Source organism: Helobdella robusta, assembly GCF_000326865.2.
Source record: "Helobdella robusta unplaced genomic scaffold HELROscaffold_13, whole genome shotgun sequence".
Lineage (NCBI taxonomy): Eukaryota > Metazoa > Annelida > Clitellata > Rhynchobdellida > Glossiphoniidae > Helobdella > Helobdella robusta.
The window spans coordinates 2,961,052-2,985,454 of NW_008703718.1; the positions used below are offsets into that span (position 1 = coordinate 2,961,052).

At 32.1% G+C, this 24,403-nt stretch overlaps 3 protein-coding genes across 3 annotated transcripts; all 3 read left to right on the plus strand.

Moving 5' to 3' along the window:
* Positions 1-325: 325 nt before the first annotated feature.
* Positions 326-8,687, plus strand: HELRODRAFT_168451 (hypothetical protein; the record flags this gene model as incomplete). The annotated part of the gene is made up of 20 exons (XM_009014310.1): positions 326-559; positions 638-787; positions 885-940; positions 1,280-1,372; positions 1,447-1,555; positions 1,889-1,987; positions 2,114-2,182; positions 2,651-2,851; positions 3,862-3,930; positions 4,309-4,423; positions 4,534-4,628; positions 4,745-4,938; positions 5,029-5,130; positions 5,223-5,254; positions 6,666-6,795; positions 6,910-7,020; positions 7,096-7,204; positions 7,262-7,364; positions 7,426-7,586; positions 8,589-8,687. 20 exons carry the CDS (start codon positions 326-328, stop codon positions 8,685-8,687), a joined length of 2,331 nt encoding a protein of 776 aa, XP_009012558.1.
* Positions 8,688-9,044: 357 nt separating this feature from the next.
* On the plus strand, positions 9,045-13,610 carry HELRODRAFT_190506 (hypothetical protein; the record flags this gene model as incomplete). The annotated part of the gene is made up of 14 exons (XM_009014311.1): positions 9,045-9,277; positions 9,600-9,715; positions 9,888-10,034; positions 10,186-10,289; positions 10,668-10,786; positions 10,876-11,037; positions 11,154-11,295; positions 11,480-11,584; positions 11,812-11,889; positions 12,212-12,298; positions 12,440-12,575; positions 12,759-12,907; positions 13,094-13,213; positions 13,340-13,610. 14 exons carry the CDS (start codon positions 9,045-9,047, stop codon positions 13,361-13,363), a joined length of 1,722 nt encoding a protein of 573 aa, XP_009012559.1. The 3' UTR covers positions 13,364-13,610.
* Positions 13,611-14,856: 1,246 nt separating this feature from the next.
* HELRODRAFT_97580 (hypothetical protein) lies at positions 14,857-24,397 on the plus strand. Its single transcript, XM_009014312.1, has 16 exons — positions 14,857-14,984; positions 15,297-15,446; positions 16,132-16,204; positions 19,171-19,272; positions 19,541-19,645; positions 19,864-19,998; positions 20,134-20,233; positions 20,445-20,596; positions 20,846-20,971; positions 21,098-21,229; positions 21,647-21,803; positions 22,040-22,137; positions 22,590-22,677; positions 22,804-22,899; positions 23,104-23,234; positions 23,448-24,397. Exons 1-16 carry the CDS (start codon positions 14,866-14,868, stop codon positions 23,589-23,591), a joined length of 1,908 nt encoding a protein of 635 aa, XP_009012560.1. The 5' UTR covers positions 14,857-14,865; the 3' UTR covers positions 23,592-24,397.
* The last annotated feature ends 6 nt before the right edge of the window (positions 24,398-24,403 follow it).

A 24,403-nucleotide genomic window follows, 5' to 3' on the forward strand; every position in this document is an offset into this window, starting at 1 on the left:
GCTTACATTAAACGATAATGTCAGAAACGAATATCCCCATTTGTATAAATGAAAAATACCACGGTAAATTAAACGCTGCTTTTCTGCTGTGACAATTTTATTGGTGTGCGTCAACCATAAATTATAGCGGATATAAAGATTCGATACAATCTTTCATGTAGTTCGTTTTGTCAACCTTACAGCTGAACAATAGCAACTTGAGAACTACATATATTCAATTAATACTGCCTTTGGTTGGGTATTAACGTACATTAACGCGTACATAATTTCACTAGCACTGTCAGTGTTTTAAATTCAACCCAAATTTATTGATTGAAGGGAAAAAATGGCAACTAATTTTTCTGATTGGCGAAAATGTGTCAAATACTTACAAGAAACGAAGGCACTTCCTATGCTGGCTGAAAGTACAAAACGATCGTTGGATATTGGCGATCCTAACATTGGATACGAAGTTGCTAAATACATCAAAGATGGAGTCATTCTCTGCCGTCTCCTCAACATTATCCGTCCCAAAGCTCTTCCTAAAATTAATTTCAGTTCAAGACCCCAGAGATCTGAGGTCTGTTATAGATGGTTTTGAGAAATCACCTAACTATAAATTTGACTAAATAATAATTTTAAAAATTTAAATTTAAAGTATTTGAAATTTGTTAACCTTAATCTTGAAAAGTTTTTAGCAAATAGGAACTTAGTGACATTTTTGAATACTTGTGAAACAGTATTTCAAATGTCTAAAAAGGATTTGTTCTTCCCAGAGGATTTATTAAACGAACAGAATCTCAAAAAGGTAATATTTCTGCTGTTATAAGTTTTATGATTTGTGATGTCTGATATTGCTGAATTGTTGAACTTTATAAATTCTTGTCTCTTTTTTCAAATTTCAGGTTTTATGCACGATATCAAAATTGTCACAGACTAATTTTTCTCAAGAAAAATTTGGGTTAGAAATAAACAATATCAATGTTTGTACAATTTTGTAATAAAATATATTATTTTTGTAGCAACGGGTTTTCAATTTCTGCCAATTTCGTTCCATCAAGGTTGTGATTTTAACTAATTTTTAGTTTTTCATAAATTGCCTTATGACTAATCTAATGTTCAAAACAATGATGCCAAGCAAAATTACTGTTGAGCAGTTAATAGGCCTGACTAAGTTTTGGCACAAATAAATTTATGATCCGATGTTTTTCAAATTGTTCATTAACCGTTAAAGATGGAAATACAGATAATAAATTTAAGTAGATGATTAGTTGATGGAATATTTTTTAAATGAATAAAGAATGTCTCAGATGTCATCTCCGGCGAACAACACAGCTCTACCGGCATTTTCACCGCCTCCTCCAAGACCCGGCTTTGAGAACACGATGTACAGGTACATATTAGTGATTTCATTATTTAATGGCCATTTCAAAATTGAAAAATAAACTTCTTATTTAAAATGAGAAGAAAAAGTTTACCAAAAGCAAAATTTTTTGCTCACAGAAACGTGAATGATTTTATGGTTGATCCTGACGAAGAAGAAATATACAAATCATTTGTGGACATCAAGAGACGGGTAACTGAGTGGTGTACTTGTGTTATTGTCTTTCACTCTTGCCAAGTTTCAATGAAGATTTATTATTGATTAGTCGTTTGTTTTGACAATAAATAAATCTTCTAGAAGAACACTTATTCAATCATTTTTCAATTCTTTCTGATTCCTCATTCCAAACTTCACTGCCTGGTACATTATTTCGTTTGGGAAAATCTGCGGAGCTGAATTAATTAAGTCGAGCTTTCTTTTATTTTCTTACAATGCATATAGAAGTTTCAAGCTTTTTTTAAACTCTAACGTTTAAAATGATAATTTAGTTTTATATTTTTTAAGTTTAAAAATTGAAATAAATAGGAGTCTTGCGTCGAGTCGATTTCTAAAAAGAGCATGTGCATCAAAGAACTCATAACCACCGAACAGAATTATGTTGAGCTAATGAGGGCGCTCATCCAAGTAACAAACAATTGAAGAGTGAATGAGGATAAGAAAGTTTATGATGACACGTTTTGATCGATTTTGATTAGCATGTTATTTTTTTATTATTGAAAATTTTAATTTATTTTTTAACGCGTTATGCAGAATTTTTTGATCCCATTAAAATCGATAATTCCGAAAGCTTCCATTGACATCATTTTCTTCAAGATAGAGGTTAGTGTACAAAGTAATATTTCCTCACTAAAAAACCAGTTATTAACAGATTATAGAATTTTAGAATAAAATATTGCTAACAAATTTAAGAAATGTTAGTCTATTTTAAACATACCTGTTTCATTTTATATAAGGCATCGTTTTGTAAAACTTGATGTTAAAATATTGGTGACTAAAATTGCACAAGTGTTAAATCCTTCATACATTTAACTGAAATATTTCATTGTAAAGTTTTTTTAATGAAACAGAACTTGAATATTTCTGCTTATGTGTGTGTTCGTGTGTCCGTGTGTGTGTGTCCGTGTGGTGTCATGTAATGTGACTCTCGAGTTATTCGTTTTCAAAATCCCTAAATCCGTTAATTTGTCTGAAAAAAGAAGTCATAATTAATTATTAAATTAAAATTCAAAATTATTTGATAGAATATTTTTAATAAAAATTATGATTATTGAATTTACACGTGACCAGGAAATGTACGCGGTGCATAAAGAGTTTTTAAAGAAACTCGAGAACACGCAAACGGAAAGCAGTCGCCTCTCTGTGGCCGAATGTTTCATAACGTGCAAGGAATGGTTCCTTCTTTATGGAGAGTACTGCGCTAACATCACTGATGCTCAGAACCATTATGCTGAACTTATAAAGAACCCGAACTTTCAAATGGCTTTCCAGGTTAGTTTGCCTTTATAATAACGTTATATATTTTCTTGATTAAGCTTTCGTTTACTCAACAATCTTGCATTTATTTGCTATGGAATTTTTTTGCTAATGTTTACCGACTAATTTTTTGCGTGATTTACAATTTTCAAATTAGGAGATTCTAAATTTTTGTGATTTGCAATAAAATTTTTAAAAAGCGCTGGAAATTGCATTCATAACTTATTTCGATTTTTCAAGATGTGAATAATAAGCTTTCGAACTTGCTGCCGATGAAAAATAAATCTAATACTATTATAGAAATGTGAAGAGACTGATCCACAACGAAAGCGCTTGCTGCGAGATTTGTTGCTCATTCCAATGCAACGAATTCTTAAATATCCACTTTTCATGACGGTAGCTGGTTGTTTTTTAACTTAAAAATTTTAATTATATTTTTGATTTTAATTATAACACACACGAAACACACGCGCACACCAAACACCCACTAGACACCTACAACGTGCATTAGTTTTCAACTGGATTTTTGTTTTTAATGCGTGCGTAAGGTTTTTGTAATTAGATATTTTTTAGTTATTTCAGTTTCAGTACGAGGAAAATAAGTTAAGAAATAAAATTAATGATAAAAAAGTGACTAAAACAAAGTTGTAGTAAAGAAGCTGAAACACATGAAATCCACTCATGTATCAGAATCTCAAACCTACTTTGTTCTTTAACCAGCCGATCTTATAAATGATCTTACTCGCTCAACTTTCTTTACTCTAATAAAGATGGAGAAACAAATTCAGTACTTATATACCGCAAAGTTATATGCGCCTATTCGAGCACACATCACACAGCATTTGAAACCAATCACGGCGCCACGACTACAACCTAATACTTTAGGTTGTAGTCGACAACTTTGAAACAATATTGTATGTACTCTCTACTAGTATATCAGTTTGATTTTTAGGCAATAAAAACTATTATAATATTTCTATGATAGATGTCCGTTTAATTTTTATTTTTATATAATGCGTCAACAGACGTGTTACAAAGAAGATACAGATGAACAGCAAAGAAAGATCCTCGCGAAAGCAATTGAGGAAGTCGAAGTTGGTTTTATTAATTTCTTCCCTTGGTACTTTTTATTCAGTGAAAGACTTTTTGCAGGATTTGGCTCAATATGTGAACGAAGTGAAGCGAGATGTAGAAAACATCAAAAATATTGACAGAATTGAAAAAAGGTATTCACCATTATTATTAATCGTTAGAATTAAAAAAAGTATTTACTGTTATAATTAATCATTATGTTTTTACATTTTTTCACCCATTAATTAACAATCTGCTTTAAATAATTATCAAAGCATCAAAGAACTCGACAGAATATTGGTGAGTTATCATTCTTGTCAATTATTGATTAATTGAATAACTTGATTTTTATCAAATCTTCTTACAACTCAATCAATACTGACATATAAAAATCATTTAAGCCATGCTATCATATAAAGTTTAAATTATTTAAGCCTGCCGGAGCTAAACTTCGAGATTATGGGAAGTTGGTGAAAGACGGCGAACTGAAAGTTAAAGAATTTGAAAAAGAGTGGGGTTACGCTTTTGAGATAAACTTAAATTTAATGAGTCATTAGTAATTGGATTCTGTATTAATTACGGCACTGTAATTTTGACGACTGATCTATTCAAATGTTATTTTTTAGCAACATTCTTTTCTTACGCGGTCACACTCTCTTATTTTTACAGGTGCACCATATTCTTATTTGACACAATTTTGCTTATCTGCACCAAAACAAAGGTACGCTTATAGATTTTTTAAAAATAATCTTCTACTTGTTGTAAAATAGCCTACTTTTATATTTTTGATAAGAAATAACATTGAATACAAAAATGAACACTCGATCAACCAATCAGCAAGGTGATTTAGTCGTCACAAGGTACTGTCTTCTTTCCAACTATAAGATGCAGCAGACAAAGGATAAAAATGGAAGATCATTCACATTGACCAGCACTTCAACAAGCAGAGATAATGTCTTGAAAACTGCAACATTCAAGGCTAAGGATAAAATAGAAAAGGAAGAATGGGTTACAGCTATTGAAACCTCAAAGTTTAAATTTAACATTTTTATATTTTTTTCGTTATCTTTTCGCCTTTCGTTTTTAAAAATATACTTCAATATAATGACCAACTTATCTAGAATATATTCCAGCACAATATCTCCTGCAAACACTCCATATAATTTAAAAATTCACACGTACAATGTTCCAACAATCTGCGACGTATGCAAGAAACTGCTCAAGTAATTTATTTTACTGTTTTAATATATTCTATATTTACTGTTGGTTTCATCAAATATAAACGCAACACATAAAATGATTTTTCGTTCTTTAGAGGCATATTCTACCAAGGTTACCAATGCGAAAGTTAGATGTCACTTTTTCAATCTATTTTTATATCTTAAATTTCTTAAACATCATTTTTTAATCTGTTTTTTTGTCTTAAATTTTCTAAACATAATTTGTTAAATGTTTCAAGATACCAAGAAAAATGTTCACAAGGACTGCATCTCAAAGATCCAATGTATAAGTTCGTATTTTTAACCATAAATATCAAATTTCGACACTACGTCATAAGAAACTAATTATTGTGAAAGCATTTTGTATTTTGTTGTACTTTTTATATTTGTAAATTAGTTGGGACACAAACTTTAATACATGTTCATTAAAATAGAGATTTTGAAACTTTTCAATAGCAAAAACACTTTTAACGTTCTTGAGATCATAAAAACTTTACAAATGACAAAAAAGTACGTTATTTATTTCGCGTCATAAAAAAATATTCTTCTGGTATATGAAATAATTAATTGCTTCTGTAATGCATCGCCTTACAACTGACATCTTCTAAATAAACTTGATGTTTATAATCATGCAAACAAATGATCAATAATACTTAACTTAATTTTTGAAAAACATTTTCAGCATCACCAATAACAACAGGTTAGACTTATACGTAGTTCAATTCATATCAATAACCTAAACTACAATGCATAATTGCATATAGACTTGTAGAGATAAACAATCATATAGAAAGTTTTAAAATGTCACTATTTCCATTTTTGAGCAGACCGTTATGAGAACAAAAGCATGGTGATGACATACCTTAATTATTTTCTCCCAGATTAAAATTATAATATGTGGTCCGTGCTACAAATTTTATCTAAAACGCCTTGCATCTTCATCACCATGCTTAATTGGCGGATGTAAAATAAAGATTACACGAACTGCATTCTTTTGAGCGCAGTTCAGTAGGCTATGCACACTTTACTCTTTGATAATAATTGTTCGCAAGTTAATTTTAGAAATATCTATTGCAAGTTTTTCGTTAGAAACAATTTAATTTGAATTTAAGAAAGAGTAAAAGCAACTTCATATGGTCTGGTGTTGACTGACTACAGTGGCAACCCTAAACCGCCTGTGGAATATAACGTTATGCACCTGGGCGCTAAGAGTGTTGTTCAAATTCTATCAGTTTGCGATGACTGGATATTGGTTAAAATCATTTTTATTCACATTTTACGCATGCTATACTTAACTATATACTTTATATATTCAAATAATTTTTTGTCGACTGTTAAAAAAACAATTAAAACATTATTAAATTTTAGGGTAAATGTGACAACAATCAAGGATACTTTCCAAAAAATATAATGATCATGGCAAGTGTTGTAACACGCTTCTCAGCTTTTAAACATTTGCTGTTAAATTTTTTCTTTTCATTTGTTTTACTTATTCTAATTTATGTTCAAAAATTTGATACTTCGCCACAACCTTCCAGCACTCAAAACACACTTCCCATTCACAAAATGTTCTGATAAATATTATTTAACTGCGCAGCTCGATCACAAGCCAAGTATAGACGAAGTATCAAAATTCTTTCGCGACAGAGAAGAAATGCTCGGTGCATGGTCAGTCAGTTACTTTAAAACACACAATTTTACTGTACATTTTATCGAGAGCGATTCAGCATATCACTTGCCCAATACAAAAGTTGAATCTTGAATGAAAAATTTTTTGATCAGGTATGTAGGAGAAACAAATAGGTCCGAATCAAATAAAATGTTAGAGAACACGCCAGACGGTACATTCCTTGTACGCAAAAAGTCATACGACACTTACGTCATCGGCGTCAAGTCTGTCAGATACTTCATCACTACTTTCGCCATATATAACATAAAATTAATGAATAACAAATTTACTTAACCAAGATGGTCAAACAGTAATTCACTCAAATGCAATGAGCCCTCCTGGATAAAGATTAATAAGGAACTACACCAATACTTCATTGAACCTTGTAATGCTTTCAACACTGTGAAAGTAAGAGCATGTAAATCAGCATTTTGATAATTTAAATAAAATGTGCCTTAAATTTAGGAATTGGTACAATTTTACGAAAACGTGTCGCTTGGGCTAGCTTTCACAGAATTGCCAACAAAATTACTGTTTCCCTACAACAAACTAATGGAAACATTAAAAAGTTCGTTAGACAAGTAATTTTTTCAATAAAATATGAAATATTAACTGAAACTACATTCCAGGAAATCCTGAAAAACCCCTCAACTTGTGCAGAGCAGCCTTCTCTTACAAACCATCTCGCAAAGACGTGGGCAAATTACCTTTTGAAAGAGGGGACATCATTAACATACTAAACACAAATGTCGGATACGAAGGATGGTGGCAAGGACAACTTGGGGAAAAGGTTTCTTATTAAATGCACTAGCATACTTAAAATATTTAAAAAATGTAATGTTTCCCAGATTGGATATTTCCCAACGAGTTATGTGGATTACAACTCACGGAAGTAAACTAAACGAGTTATGTGGATTACAACTTACAGAAGTAAACTAAACGAGTTATGTGGATTACAACTTACAGAAGTAAACTAAACGACTCATTATTTACAGAACAATTTACGATACATTGCTGATTGTGAACTTTTGTTTGCCAGTTAATAGAATTCGACGTAGTGAATTGTCATTATTTGAAGAATAGCAATCACACGCATGCACATATTTAGAATAAGACAACGAGTTAACGTTTTATTTGGGGAGCACACAACGACCTCGCGTGCTTTGAATAAGTAACAAAAATGTTAAAGTAACCAATCAGTGTACGAATACGAGCCGGTCACGACATAATACCATCCCGCGATATCATCATTTGGTTACTGTCAGCGGAATCATTATTAAGCACTATTAAAAAATTTGGCAGCAAAATCAGACAGTACGAATACAAAGAGAGATATCATGAATATTCATTAACTGTTTGGTTACGCATCACTTTTTGCCGTCGTATATCCCAATTTGATATATTCATTTATTTTAACTTAAATAGAAATCATAAAATCAGATACGTTACTCATCAATTTCAAAAGAAATCAGGAAGAGAGAGTTACGGTATCATCATGTTTATGAAAATAAATAAAAAAGCACCGAAAATTTCTTAACAGTTAAAAAATAAATTATAAGTAGGGCTCATAATCATACTTATTTGTCCGCAACCATTATGTCAGACAGGGATAACTTTTGTAATCACGGCCAAGACATCGGCATACGGTATCCGACAAGCAAAATAAAAAAACTAACATAAAAAACACACTCAAATTGACAAAAAAAAATAACAAAATAAAAATTTAAAAGTATAAACGCGATGAAATACGGGCTCATAATCATACTTATTTCGTCCGCAATTATTTGTTCAGACAGGGATAACTTTCGTAATCATAGCCCGACTGCAAGAAACTGTCAGACTGCATCAACGAAAACAAAATAAATTGAACGATCAACATAAACCAACATAGACGAAAAATGCACTTAAATTAACAAATATAGAGTAAGAATGCGAAAAAACTAGAAATATAAATAAGAAAGAGCCAGTAAAACAAGAACACGAGGAGAGCCACCGGTGAAGGAAAATAAAACAGGAATGACGGAAGTAAAACATGGCCTTTTATATACAAATAAAACTATAAAAAGACAGCAAATACAAAAAATTGTTGAAACAATAATTTAAAAAAATTTTATTATTTATATTTTTAACATATGCATATTATTCAATTTTTATATTTATTTTTTATAATTTTATGTTTATTTTGTAATTAAATTAATTAAAACTACCCTTGTGATTACTTTTAAATGTGTAAAAGTAAAAATATGAAATGCAAGGTATTAAAAAAGAAGAGGAGTGTTTTGAAAGGGTTGACCATTTAGTGGTTAACGGATTAAATAAAAATTTAATTTGTCAGGCATGTGGAAATGTTTTTCACGATCCGGTAATCAACGTAAGGTGTGGCCACACATTTTGCCGGAGATGTCTTAGTGTCATATCCGGAATTGTCAAATGCCCCCTCGATGGTGACACCTGTCGACTTGAAGCTGTGGTTAATAATAGGTTTTTATATTTTTATCGTTGTTTATTTTAAACTGAAAAACATTGATGAAATTTTTTAAATAGTGTCACAATTTTAAAATGTTATTTAATAATTTTTTACAAGTTTTATTTTTAATTAAATTCAATTATATATCATATTATAAGATATTATAATTATAAATAATAATAAATTATAATAGTTTTGAGTTTAATAATAACATCAATTAACGAACATCACAACTTAATGTAAGACTTACATTGTAAGTCATTCATTTTACATTTCAATTAAATTACTCTTGTTTTGTTAATACTAACTAATCACTGTAACATTTTTTTTCCTAAGGAACATTCAGGATCAAATAAATGACCTACAATTTTATTGCAAATACAGTCGATCATTTACAAATAGGTATTCAAACACTCCCCATGAAGATGGCTGCTCTGCTGTTTTAGATTATGGTTTGAGAGTTTTTTTAATTTATATGACTTTATTTAAATTAAATCTACTTGGTTTGAAGGTATAGAACTACATTTTAATGATGACTTTTAATAAATTTTTAATAATTTTTGTTTAAGTAAATTTTTTTAAATTTGTGTTTCATAGCTTTATATTTAAAATTAATAAACTAAGGATCTAAATCTGATCATGAAAATAGCTGTAAATATAGTTGGGTGGATTGCCCAAACAATCCAAAACTTTGTGGAAAGTTATGGAAAACCAAATTAATAGAGCATAGAAATACTTGCCTGTTCTATCCTTGCCCTAACTACAAAAAAGGTGCTGACATTTTTGCATTTGTATCACTTATTTTTTAAAAATAAAATTTGTTGGTTATGTTCAAGTGAAGGTTCTTCATCATGTTTTAATTTTTTGAAAGATTTTTTTTATTAATAACTCAAGAAGATCCGTTTTTTTTAAATAATTTTAGGTTGCATATTTCAAAATACGAAAAGTATTGTTGACCTTCACGTATCAAGTTGTTTGTTTCAAGATCAGGAGAATGACCATAGACAAATGAACATTGTTGATCAGGTATTTTATTATTTAAAATTTGTGTATATATCTGTCTGGTTGTCTGTCTGTTTATCTGTCTGCCTGTCTCTGCCTGTTTACATTGTTTATTTAGTAGAAAGGCATTTTATTTTATTTTTTCATTTATAATCTTATTTTTGTTGGTTGTCTTGAACTCAAAATGTACTTTTGCTTTTATATATGTATGAAAATACAACTAATCAACTTCCATATTTAAGGATGTGTTGTTTAAATGTTTCCATATTTTATACTTGCATCTTGAGATGCTTTTCATAAATTTCATGTTTTTTACATTTGTTATTTTTCTTTCAAGATTGTTTTATTACTCATCCTGTGTAAAAATTTTATCTCATTTTGAAGATTTTTAAATTTTTGCAGCTGGAAGCTCTCAAAACCTCTCAGAAAGAGATAATGATTAAACTGAATGAGCTGACATGTAGGATTGAAGTACTAGAGGATGCAGTCAGTAATAGCCGAGCGGTGGCCAGCAAAACAAAGTAAAGGTTTCCATTTTATGCTTCAACATCATTTCATATTCACCTTATATAATTTTTTCTGAATATGAAAATTCTTTTTTTGTTGACAGGATTGTGAGCAAACTTCCTTCAGAGCCAGTTTATGATGAGTTGGATGCAAGGTCATCGATAGGAGTCGAGTCAACGGAACTGTTGTCAGTTTCAAGCAACAACTCAAAACTCCCTCATGACTGGACAATGCCATTTCAGTTCAAATGTGTTGGCACAATCAAGTAAACTTCACGCTGTTGTATAGATTAGTTTTTAATTTCGTATAGTTGCTTTTTTTATTTCTAAAGAAAAGGAAAAAAAAGTCAATAATATTTTTAAATCGTTGATGAAAATGAAGGAGCCACCAGTCAGCAGTTACAAGCATCACCATGTGGAAGAAGATGGTGTTCAGTAGTGATGACCAGTCCAACATTAAGATGTGGTCACTCGATGATCCCTGTCTCGGCTGCCAACTCACACTGAAGGCTGGCAAAAAAATGGTCTCCCATCGATGTTTTGTTGTCTTTGTTTAATATTCTTTCTTTCATTATATATATATTTCAATACTTATCTTTATTGATACTTTTTTAATATATATCCTCGTCAAATCCACTCAGTATGAAATAGTTATGAAAATTGTAAATTATACTTCAAAATTTGTTTTCCTTTCTCTCACTCCGGCAGATAAACATGATAACAGTGAACAATGACCACCTGTACAGCGTGGGGGAGGACCTGTCACTCAGGTGCTGGAACCTCACCAACATGTCCGAAGTTGCTACAGTTGAAGTTCCGTCATTTATCTCCATTTTGTCATCCATTCATTTGTTTCTATATTGTTTTAGAATGACCGATAAATAAACTAAATGACAATGCCTTTCGTCAACTTGATTGTTTTGATTTATTCAGCGTATTCGATAAAGTATTCAAAACAAAAAAGTATTTGTTCAATTGGAATTTATATACTCTGTACTAAAATGTAATATTGTTTAACAATGACGTTGCATTTCCTGCAGAGTGCTCATGACCACAACATAACTGCCCTTGTATGCTCGAATAATTTGCTCTTCACGTCTTCCTTCACTGTCATCAAGGTCTCTTAGAGCTGTTGCTGAAATTTTTATCAATAAGATGATATCCATTTTTTTCAATGTTTATTCTTTTAGCTTTTGATTAATTTCAAATTAGTTAAAATTTGGAGTATATTTGTGTTTTCATGTTTCTGTATAAATTGCTACAATTATTTTAAAACTTGTCCATGTTAAAATTTTAGCTAGAATAATGGCATATTTTTTAAGCAAAGAACAGAACAAAGTTCGGTAAATAATTTTTTTAACGATTGAAACAAAGATGGAAACGACGATGAGGACGTTTGTCATCTCCTTCATTGAATCATTCGTTCCTTGATATTCGCAGGTGTGGAACTGTGAGACATTGTCACCCGTGCATGCACTCACTGGCCTAGACCACTGGGTCAAGGCACTTGCCATCAACTCGAAGAAGGTACCATTCATTCACAACTCTATAAATTTCCCTTTCTATTGATTTTTGTTTCTACACAAGTTCATTTCAAGATTTTTTTCGAATTCTTATGTGCAAACTTATTTGAATGATGTTATATTAATATATTTGCAAACTGTGCAGGATAAGTTGTACAGTGGATCTCACAGCACAGTTAATTTATGGAGCGCCACTTATCCATTCGAATTGCTGGGTACCATTAAAAACCAGTTTGGTTCAGTGGATTCTTTGGTGGTCTCCAATAAACTCATCATCATTGGTGCGGAGTTTTTTTTACTGATTTTGTTTTTTTGCTGTTAAACGGTGTCTTCTTTATGTTTGACATATCAATAATCATACCATTCGTTACTTATTGGCGTTATTTGAAAACATCGATGTAGATACTCTTTAAGCTTGTATTCAATTATTTTATGTACTGTTCATTGAATTAAACGTACAACAGGCACATATAATAAGAACATTCATGCATATGATGTGAACACGTTAGCGTTCGTGCATCACTTCACTGGTCATGTTGGAAGAATAAGTTGCATGGTTCTCTCCCCACTGCACAATTTCTTCATTACCGGATCATCCGATAGCACACTCCTGGTTAGATATTATTATATTTTATGGTCTTCTGACATCAAGACAGTTTTATTCCTAGTTGACGTGAAACTCACAATTTTAATATATTGTTTAGTGGAATTTGAAAAGACTGCCAAAAATGATGTATGATTTTTATTTTGCTGTAATGCATGTTGTAGTGTATAAATTTCGCATACGTAAACATTAAAGCTCTGGTGCCTCAATAAGATGCTGCCTATTCAAACCCTGCAACGGCACCAGGGAGGTGTCAACTGTGTGGTCGTCTGCGACGACATGCTTCTCAGTGGATCGTCTGATACTGAAATTAAAGTTCGTAAAAATAGCAACTACATTCCTAATGTTTGTCGCGTCGTTATTCAATTTAAATTCGGTGCTGTCATATCACTCACTCCTTTTAAACTTTTCAAACAATTTTAAAATTATTTATCTTTACAGGTGTTCAAAGTGTTGAAGCTGTGATTTTGCCTCAATTTGAATTTTAATATATTTTTGTATGTTTTTTACTTGAAATTATTTTAATTGTTTTAACTTGCGATTTCTAGAGCTACCGTTTACTTTTTCTTTTATAGTGCTTTCTTGTATACAAACGCTATTTTGTATTTTAATTAATCGATTATGAATATTTTTCTAAGTTGTTTGAGACATTTTTTATACAACTCTTTACATATTTTGAAATAGAAGTTTATTAAATACTGAATAAACTGTCTTTTTCGTGTTTTTGAACGGTCGAACGGTGAATTTTCCGCGATAAGGTGTATCAGCTGCATCTATATTAGACCATCTATCTACCAAGTAACGTTCAAATGCCTGAATTAATTCACAATGCACAGCAAATGCATGAGTGTACGTCAGATGTACACGTACAGTAATATGTGCATGTACGTTGTATGTGCATTTGCTTATTTATTATTCGTCATGCCCTGCGTCGCTAGCATCCCCCACGTCTGTTGAATTCAATTTCTCCCAATATTTCATTCTGACTTATTTTTTTAAAAACCTGAATTGAAATAAATTAGCTGCTTCGTTGCTTATTTACACACATCCATGGGTGAGTTAAAATAAGTGTTATTTCAATTTTTCGCATAATGTCACATAATTCATAAATAACATGTCATAATTATAAAATAAATAGATAGACTTTTAAATTTATTTGTTTTCCACTTATTACAAATTATTTTTCTCAAGAGGGTGCCATTGATGATTATGGAAATTTTCCTGATAGAATCAGTGCATTGGAAAAGAGATGTCAACAGCAGGATGATGAAATTATCTGTTTGAAAAGTGCCCTGAGTGATGCCCTGAGGAGGTTGACACTTTTGGAAACAGGTTCTTTTGTGATTTTCGTCATTTCTTCTCTTTCACTCCTGTCACTAAATATTTAAAAAAATAAAACTGAATTATTGAAATTTATTTTAATTTTATCACCTTTTTGATATAACTATCTGCGTTTTACTGACTGGTCATCATAGTTTAAAAATTATTTATATATTTTTAAGCCAAACTGAGCAGTGCAACAAGTCAAACATTAGGATCAAAGCCAGCCCAAACAGGTCGCTATCCTCCTCCACTACCAATGCTTCCCGGCAGCACAAGCAACACAACCAAGGATCACAAGTATATTCAGTCAAGTTCTAGGAGTACCAACACCAAACAACTTTCTCCAACTACATCTCCAAGACCTCTCTCTGATGCACATAAGAAAATTACTAATATAGATAGTCTCTCCAACAGTTCTGCAATTGCAAGGTATGTCTCTTGTTTTATTTAAAGGTTGTACAATAATAAGTATATGTTCAAGCTGGTTATTTTTTTTTTATTTTCAATGTTTTTCAGAAAACAAAAATTAGAAGCTGTTAAAGAAAATGGTAATTTAAATTTTTATTTTTAATTGCAAATTGCTAGATAAATAATCTTTTGAACTTGATTTGTTTCTTTGTGGGATGTTCACAGCTGAAGCATCAATGAAGTTTTATGTGAGAGGTCGGCCTCTGATATTTTATGCCCCATCTCTACTTGGGAATGACTTTTTGACGAGGATCCAGGCACAGCCACCTAGAGATAAACTCATCCTCGAATGGGTGTATGTTTTTTATTTTTATTATCTTCCTGTATAATTTCAAGTGAGCCCTTTGTTTTGAGTCACATCAATTTTGAATTTTTTTAAACAGCTGCTAATTTGTCCTGATTAATATTTTCTTATATTTACCTTTGATGATAATTTGGTTGATGAAGACAGTCATTGATGGATAGGTAGGATCTGATAAAAGCATCTTACAAACGATTATCACCGTCTATATACATAAATTATGTATATATTGTTTATAACTCTAATCCTACACTGCAGATAATAATTATTACGGAAAGATTGAATCATCTTCATTCAACAATTCAGCTACGGCTACAGAGGCAAGGATGCCAGATCCAACATCTTCATGCTCCCGACCGGCGAGATAGTGTACTTCATAGCTGCTGTGGCTGTCCTCTACAATGTGGATGAACAAACACAGAGGCATTACGTTGGGCACACTGATGATATTAAATGGTTTGTATTTCTGGTGTTTTTTGGTTTGTGTATTTGTATTTTTGTGTGCATGGATGGGTTTGTACGTATGCATGTATGAGTTTGTACATTTTTCGCTTGATGGTTTGTATGTGCTTAAGGATTTATATGAATTTAGTCATCATTCATGTTTGTGTCTTGAGTGTTTTCATGCCTGCTTGTATGTTATCACATATGAGAAGTTAGGCTTGTGTGCAAATGCTTGAACTTAAAAATGGTTTCAGTGATGAATGATGAAAAGTTGTTGTTCAGGTTTTGTTTTATAACTTAGAAATTTTACGTATTCATATACGTTTTACATATAAAAAGGTAATAACAAATATTCAGTAGTTTATTAAGCATCGAATTTTTTACACCATGTCATAAAGCTCCCAATAATTATTTATCATTGAAAAGTTGCTTGGGGCTGGAGACAATTTGTAGCATCAATCGTACACTAAATAAGCATTCATGCAATAATGTTGAAACAACAACGAGCAAACGACGTTCATGTTGATTTCTGTTGTCAAAACAAATCATCCACTCCATCACTGTGATGGTTGATTTTACTCATAACATCCTTTATGATATCATAACATCCTTTATGATATCACAATTTGTATCCATGATATATAGTTTGATATTATTTTATACCATTTTGTTCTTTTACATCACCCGCCCTTTGCAGTATAGCTATCCATCCAGACAAGGTAACGATAGCAACGGGCCAAGTTGCGGGTCACGACAAGTCAGAGGGCAAGGTCAGTTATTGAATTAGCATATTTCTCTGCATTCTGATTAGTCTTCTTTTTATTGGTTAATGGGAGAAAGGCTTCATTGGCATTTGTTGTGTGTATAATTTGCTTCATTATAATTAAATTATATTGTGGATAGATTGTGATGGTAAGCGTATTTATGTATTTTACATTCTTTTATGACTGTGAGGTATTGTTATGCAAACTTTTGTGATTAGTAAACTTCTATGTGCTTAGCTTGTGGTGAATTGAACAACTGTACACACACACATGCACACGCACACGCACGTGGACAACTCATACACAGATTTGCACACACGCACACACACACACACACACACACACACACACACACACACACACACGTATACAGCAGCCAATGAGAAAGCAGGATAATCTAGACAAGCAACAGCTATTGGTTAGGATCGTTATCTTATACCTTTAATATGTTTTTTAAATGTCATTTTATTGTTTTTTGTACATTTTATGCATCGGTGGATAGTTCTCTCATTAATGCTAACTTATAGTTTTGAATATTTAATCAATTTTATTTAATTATTTATTTATTTACTCGCAGAATTTTTATAAGTTGTTGCAATTGAAAATTTTTCAAGTTTTTTTTTACAGTTGATGTTTTTAAATATTTTGAATTCTGTCTCAAATGATGTTCGTTTTAATTAGTTGCAAGTTAGAAACAGTTGAACATAAGAATGCTTTTTCCTTTGATCCTCTACTTAATTGCATAAACTCCGAGCTACACTTCTACTCGTTAGACCATTTTTACAATCCTTTGTAGTCCGTAGTCCTTTTAAAATCACTTTTACTCATTCTCTTTGTCATCGCTATCATCATCATCGTCGTCATCATCATCACTATTATGATAATAGTGGGGACGTCATCATCGACGTCACCACAAATCTCATCATGCTGATGTAGTTGCTTATTTCAGTCGTCACCAAAATAGTGCAGATTTTTTTTCCTGTCTCCGTCATAGTTCCTGCTATCGTCGTCGTCGTCGTCGTCGTCGTCATCATCGGCCTCTTTTTTTATAACTTTTTAATATTGCTGTCATAACAACCAAGCAGACAGAAACAAGGAACACACACACACACACACGCACGCACACATACATCTATCCAATGCAGCCAGTCAGGGACACACATCCATCCAATGCAACCGGCGTTCACATTAATAATGTTCATGTTGGCTCATATTTTTACTGTTATAATATTTTTGCATTGATCTGCTTTGCTTCCTACTTTTTTTTTTATTATGTGATGGTTACAGGATCTGAGAAATATTTTTATTCAAATTCCAAAATTTTATTTTATTATTTTAAAATGTTCGTTTTAATTAGTTAAATTTTTTCTAAAATGTATTTATCTCAAAGCGTAGTATGATTAGATCATTCTGGAGTTCACGTTAGAGCAAGCAGAGCAAGGGAATAAGCAGATAGGTGTGCAGTTTAATGAACCTGATTTATTCATTCAAACTCATTGAATCAATCTATATTGACAGGTGTTACCTATCCTTGTTTATGTCACACTGCACACACATCACACATACAATACGCACACACATACAATACGCACACACACACACACACAAACAAACAAACAAACGTACTAACAAGATATGGATATGGACACATACATACAGTCAGTCTGACTAGCATGCAAATGTAGATTATTTGGATGCAAATTTTATACAGACATTATTTTCCAAATTTATGACATGAAGAATTTCTATGTGTTCAATAATATTATTGATTTTATTTTTATTTTTTTGTTTAAAAAATTTAGGAACTAAATTTTTATATAATTTTGTCTTTTTGAACATTCATAGTCCTAAATCAATTCGTTTATTCAAATACATATTGATGATATCGGCCAATTGTAACGTGACGGTCATGACATTAATTTGGTTACCATTGATTTTATTTACATCACCATATAGCAAAACATGAAATTTCCGTCACTTATATTCCAAATTCTCATATTATTGCCATTCCTTAAAACATCATGACATCACATGAAAACCACCACCATTATTACATTAAAACATTAGAAACACTACTACAGTACGACACACGCACGCACGCTCGCAGCGCGCGTAGCCTTACACGCACGCACACACACACACACATATGACATCACACGTCTATCATCTTATCATCTGATGAATAAACAGCTAACATGACTCATGTTCATTACAAAGAATACAAAACTTTTTTATTTATTTTTTTACATCGGATTTAATAGTTTAGGTTGTAGACTTATCTTAAAAACAGTGTTTGAAACATTTTTTATAAATTTGCAAATATATTAATTTACACATTATTATGCTCATCTGAATTCTTGAAAAGTATAATCGTATCATGATGTGCCATTTAATGAGGTTTAGTCCCTAAATATGTTAGTGTTTATTAGACATTTGGTTTAAATTCATAATTTCACAATATCAGATAAAAAAAAGTTACTACTGGTCCTTTCTTTATTTCGAGCAATACATAGGATATATTTTTATACGGATTCTCTTTCATTATATTTTTTCATTACCCCTACAACAATTACCATTTTTACTACTACTGCTTTCAATACTAACACAACTACTTCTTCAATTACTACTTCACAGTTATCTGTATTTGAATACCACCTCTATTACTACTAATACTAATACAGACATAACCACTACTGCTACTATTATAAGTTTTAATATTACTACAAACATTTTTACTAGCAACTTTTGTTTTAATTTTTGTTACCGTACCAACCATGATAGGCGTTACTGCTGTATATAACATTACAATTATTACTTCGTATTCACGCTTATGTAACAATTAGCGATACAATTACAAGACAAATGATGGGAATAGACGCAAGATAGATTACATTTTCAGTACAAAATAGTATAAAATGACGTCTCTACTAATACATTTACGAAACAACCAACTAACCAACCAATGCACATAGCCTCATGTTAGAATATGGAACTCCATAACGCTGGCCACACTGAAGATTATTGGTCTTGGAGATTTCGAGAGGGCAGTTTCCTGTGTTACTTTCTCCAAAGTGGTTGGCTGTCTTTTTGTTTATTTTTTATTTTTTTTTTTCTTCAAATTTATCGGTTTTTTTATTTTTCATATTCTGTTGTTGTCATTTCTTGAGAAATTAATTATCATTTCACGTCTTTTCAATTGAGGTTTCCTTCGTCTGCGATTAATTTTATAAAGTATCATCATAAATGGTTGACAATGTTATTGTATTTCATGAATTTGCAAGGATTTATATTAACGTTTATTACGTAAATTACCGTTTAAAACCTTTGAAACACAAAAACTAGGATGGCGGTAACCACTTGGCGGTTGTGGACGACGCCAACGACCACGTTCTTTCCGTCTGGGATTGGCAGAAATCAGAAAAGGGAACCAAGATACTGGAGGCAAAGGTTTTTTTCTTCTTTCTCACTTGCCACTTGGTTGTTTATGTATATCCATTACTGTTGACTCCACATTGTCATCTTGTTCCTTATTTTATTTAACTTTTTGAGGTCAAATAAAATATTTCATGTTCTTATACATGTATAAATGTGTTTTGTAAAAGATGTATAACTTTTTGTAATTTCACCAACAAGTAAACCAAGTGGTTTGTTTTGTTGATCTGCAGAACTCTGGTGATCCAGTTTTCTTTGCAGAGTACAACCCTGTCGATGCAAACTCCATTGTAACTTGCGGGAAGGGGCAGATTACATTCTGGTCCATAGAGGGAACATCCGTTGTCAAGAAAACTGGCATATTCGAGGTCTGTTGTTGAATTTTTTCTAATTAAATGATTTTGTTCTGATTTTGAAAAGTTTTCTGTGTGAAGGCTCCGTAATTTTTCATTTTAATTTCAGTCAAATTGGTACTGTTAAATTTGTATTTTATTTGTAAACAGAAGTTGGAGAAACCAAAATATGTGACGTGTTTGGCATTCACAGAGAATGGTAAAGTTGTGTCAGGTGATTCTGCTGGCAACTTGATCATCTGGTCTAAAGGTGTTGAAATTATTATTATTAGATTTTATTTTCTATTATCAATAAAAGTATTTTTTTGTTTCAGATAAAACACAAGTTTTATGTGAACTTGTTTTTTAATGTAACATTACGAAGCAAGCACATTCGCAAACGCACACTGACATAAAAATATAGGTACAAAATTTTAAATAGCATGCTAACATCTACTTACCAAGAGACATTCCACCCATAGGTTCGAACAAAGTTCATCAGGCGCTGACGGGTGCACACGAGGGTGGTGTGTTCTGCATCTGCATACTGAAGGATGGCTGCCTGCTCAGTGGAGGAAAGGATAAGAAGATTGTCAAGTGGGTATCAACTGACGCTGGCTACGAGAGAAGTAAAGTTGAATATGAGGTAGGTAGGTACATGTATCTGTTGTGTATGCCTCTGTGTGTGTGTGTGTGTGTGTGTGTGTGTGTGTGTGTGTGTGTGTGTGTGTGTGTGTGTGTGTGTTTGTAGGCTTATGACTGACGTGTTTTTGTATGTTCGTCTGTCTGTATTTATCACGTGTATAAGCATGTTTGTGTATTTCTTTCTGTAACATACATGAATGTTTGGAATTGCTGAATGTTAACATTTTTTTCTAACAAGTTGCCGGAAGCATATGGACCAGTTCGTCAAATTAGTGAGGGAGCTGGTAACGTTCTTCTTGTTGGCACCACTAAGAACTGCATCCTTCAAGGATCATTTGATCTCAAGTTCAATCCAGTTGTTCAAGTAGGCTCTTTATTTTGCCGATATATAATATTTAAAAATAATCTCAGTTTGATCATTTGATCTTGAAATCTTATTCAATTAACTTTTATCCTCAAATAAAAAACATTTAAAAATGTATTTTTTCAGGGTCACGTTGAAGAGTTATGGGGCTTGGCAACCCTGCCTTCTCAGAACCAATTCCTGACATGTGGCTACGACAGGATGCTCTATCTCTGGGACTCACCCACGCATCGAGTTGTTTGGAGCAAGGAGATGCCTGTTCGATTATTTCTCTTTGTATTTTTCTTTAAACTTTTTGTCATGAACTTATATGCATTTGCTATCAGTGTCCTAGCACTACAATATCCGTTGATGGTTCAAATGGATTGAAGTTCAATTTCTGTGCCCGTCTGGAAGTCAGACATCGTACAAAAATAAAATATAACTCTTAATAAATAAAAACCGTCTCAACAACCACTAAGATACTGCGTAACATTGATGGTTCTATTAAGAGCTATACAATACTTTTTCAATATTGTTGTCCAATGAAACTTGTCTGCGGGTATATTTTTATATTTTACGTTGAAGAAATAGGTTTGAGGTTAAGTGTGTGGTGTGTAAGTATAGAAAGGATTGAAATTGTATGTTTAGAAAGGATTGAAATTGTATGTATAGAAAGGATTGAAATTCTTGCAGGAGAGTTGCCACGCCATCGCCATTCACTCCGAAGGTCAGATTGCAATCGTAACTGGGACCTCCCCGCGCTGGTACGTGTTCGATGTTGCCAGCAGAGAGGTTGTTGGCAGCAACTCTGATGCTACTGAGCGCATTGAATGCGTTCAGTTCTCACCTGGTTAGTTTCCTTCTTTCTATCAATCTTACTCCATTCATGCGTTCAAATTTTTTTCACTTTTATCTCCATTACACCAAATAACTTTTCAAACATGTCAAAAAATGATCTATGTTTCTTGAAAGAATGAAACGTTAAATTAGTTTTTAAATAGTTGTTGTTAAATTTGATTAAATTAGTTTTCAAATAAATATTCTTTTTACTGCATCAATCAGGTAATTTTTTATTTTCTAATCCAGAAAGTAGTATGTTGGCTTGTGGCTCGAGAGATAACTTTATATACGTCTATTCAGTTGCCGACGATGGAAAGAAATATTCAAAAGTGGCTAAATTATCGGTAGGCTTATTTTACTTATTATTATTTGATTTTTGTTTTAGTGTGTCCGTGAAATTTAAACCTGGAGGCTGGAATTGCCCTACCATATCCCTCCCATTATTATTAGCAAGAGAAGCAATGACGTCTGGCATCCATTTATAATCGATGTTGAGAGACTTCAGCAAGTGATCGTTTATAGAGTAATGACGTAATTGCTTTCAAGTCAACGTGTAGACCAAACTTTTCATTTCACTTTCTGTACGTAACTCACTGAACGTGTCTCTATATGATACTTCATTGAATGACTTGTGGTTAAAATTTGTTTCATGTTTTTCATTCATTTACCTGAATTATGTTTATCTGTCTAATTGTTACAAAGGGCTTTATATTTAATGTATTGTGGTAAATGCAGTGAAGTATGTGAAGTTTGATAAGTTATGATTCACAATGCTATTTCGTACTTATTAATTCAGGGACATTCCAGCTTTATTCTGCATGTCGATTGGTCAATTGATAGCCAATACTTGCAAAGTAACTCCGGAGATTACGAACTACTCTTCTGTAGGCAATTTTTACTCACTCAGATAATTTCGTTTTTTTTAGACTATTGATTAAAAAATCCTTCAAATAAATCTAGATATAATGTTGAAAATCAGTAATTTCGTTTTTAAATTATGTTTCAACCAGGGAACATGGCAACATTCAAACAAATAACAACCGCATCGACCTTGCGAGATGTTGTTTGGGCCACAACTAACTGCACTCTCTGCTTCTCTAGCTGTGGTTTGTCTCATATTTAATTTAGTCATTTTTTGAAAGAAAAATATTCATATAAATTTTTCATGAACGTTGCTAGCACTGAATTTGTTGCATGGCGATAATTTTTAGATTGAAATTTCACAGTATTCACTCTAAGAATTTTCATTGAAATGGGGCATGTACGTGGCTATTCATTCATTCACCGTCCATCTGTTAATTCATTTGAAGGTATCTGGCCGGAAGGTGTCGATGGAACGGATATAAATGCTTGCACGAGATCACATGACAACTACGACATTGTCAGTGCTGACGACTTTGGAAAGGTGGCAATTTATGCCTACCCTGCTTTCCATCCAAAGGTTTATTTGTTTGCTTGCTTGCTCAAAAGTTAATGGTTAAATAGACGTGCAACGGTGACTTATCGTGACAAACACAAGCATTGGCTTGTGCTTGCATACATTGGAGTAATTTTGCTTAGCGATGTTACATTGAGAGTAAGCAACGAATTTAGCAAAAATGTAACTACATAAGCATTATTAATGTTTTTCTAACAACGTTATTCTCCAACATAGAGTCCAGGCTTCTCCTATTCAGGTCACAGCAGTCACGTAACCAACGTAAAATTCCTTCACGACGACACGAGGTTGATATCTACCGGAGGGAAAGATACATCGATCATGCAGTGGCAAGTCGTTAATTCATCAAACTGTTTGTAGGTATGGGGCAGAACATTAGATTCTGGTGAAGATACTTAGAGCACCTTTGTTAAGATAGTTGCGTTTGCAATATGTACGATCACTCTATATCAAATTAATTGTATGATATTTAAATATATGTTCCGAGTAGATATTGTTCTTTGATTGAATGAAATTTAATGATGACTGTCGGTTTCATTTGGAGAGTAAGGAATGTGCAGAGAAAGTTGTAATGCTTTAATATTAATTAATTAATCTGATTACTTTACATGAACTATATATTTCTTATTGATGTATGTTATTTCTATCATGTTGTGATGTTAGATGTTTAACCTATACTACTTAAATTTATTGAGTAAAATGCTTTTTTCTAGTCTCCCTTGCTCATTTTTACATCAATTTTTCAATTCATTGGTAAATTTTAAAGTTTCTTAAAGTTGAAAGATCTATGCTGAAAAGTAGGTCGTATTGGATTTCATTCCTATAGAATGTATGTAATCTTAAAGTTTTTGTAACTTGTAAAGCTTTTCACTGGAACAGTGTAATACAAACAAAAGATTTGAATATCTAAATTTTTCTGTTATCAACTAATAGATATATTGAATTCTAAGTAATTTAACATTTCAATGATGTGTTCAGTATGCTTTTGTGTTGCTTTGTTTGTGAAGCCCAGTGAAAACTACTGATGCACTTAGTTTTTTAAATCACTATTAATGCATTTAACGTTTGATTTTGTATTTTTGCCATACAACTTTTTTTTGTACAATTTTATTCATTATTTACGTTGTTCATGTTGTGGTTTTGGATTTCACTAATAAAAACAATTGTACTCA

Bases quoted from the DNA above. Each gene is read 5' to 3' on its own strand.
- HELRODRAFT_97580 (XM_009014312.1), top strand. From the start codon at position 14,866: ATGAAGTTTTATGTGAGAGGTCGGCCTCTGATATTTTATGCCCCATCT. The intron at 14,985-15,296 runs GTATGTTTTTTA...TCAACAATTCAG, and splicing joins AAACTCATCCTCGAATGGGT to CTACGGCTACAGAGGCAAGG. The intron at 22,900-23,103 runs GTTTGTCTCATA...ATTCATTTGAAG, and splicing joins TCTCTGCTTCTCTAGCTGTG to GTATCTGGCCGGAAGGTGTC.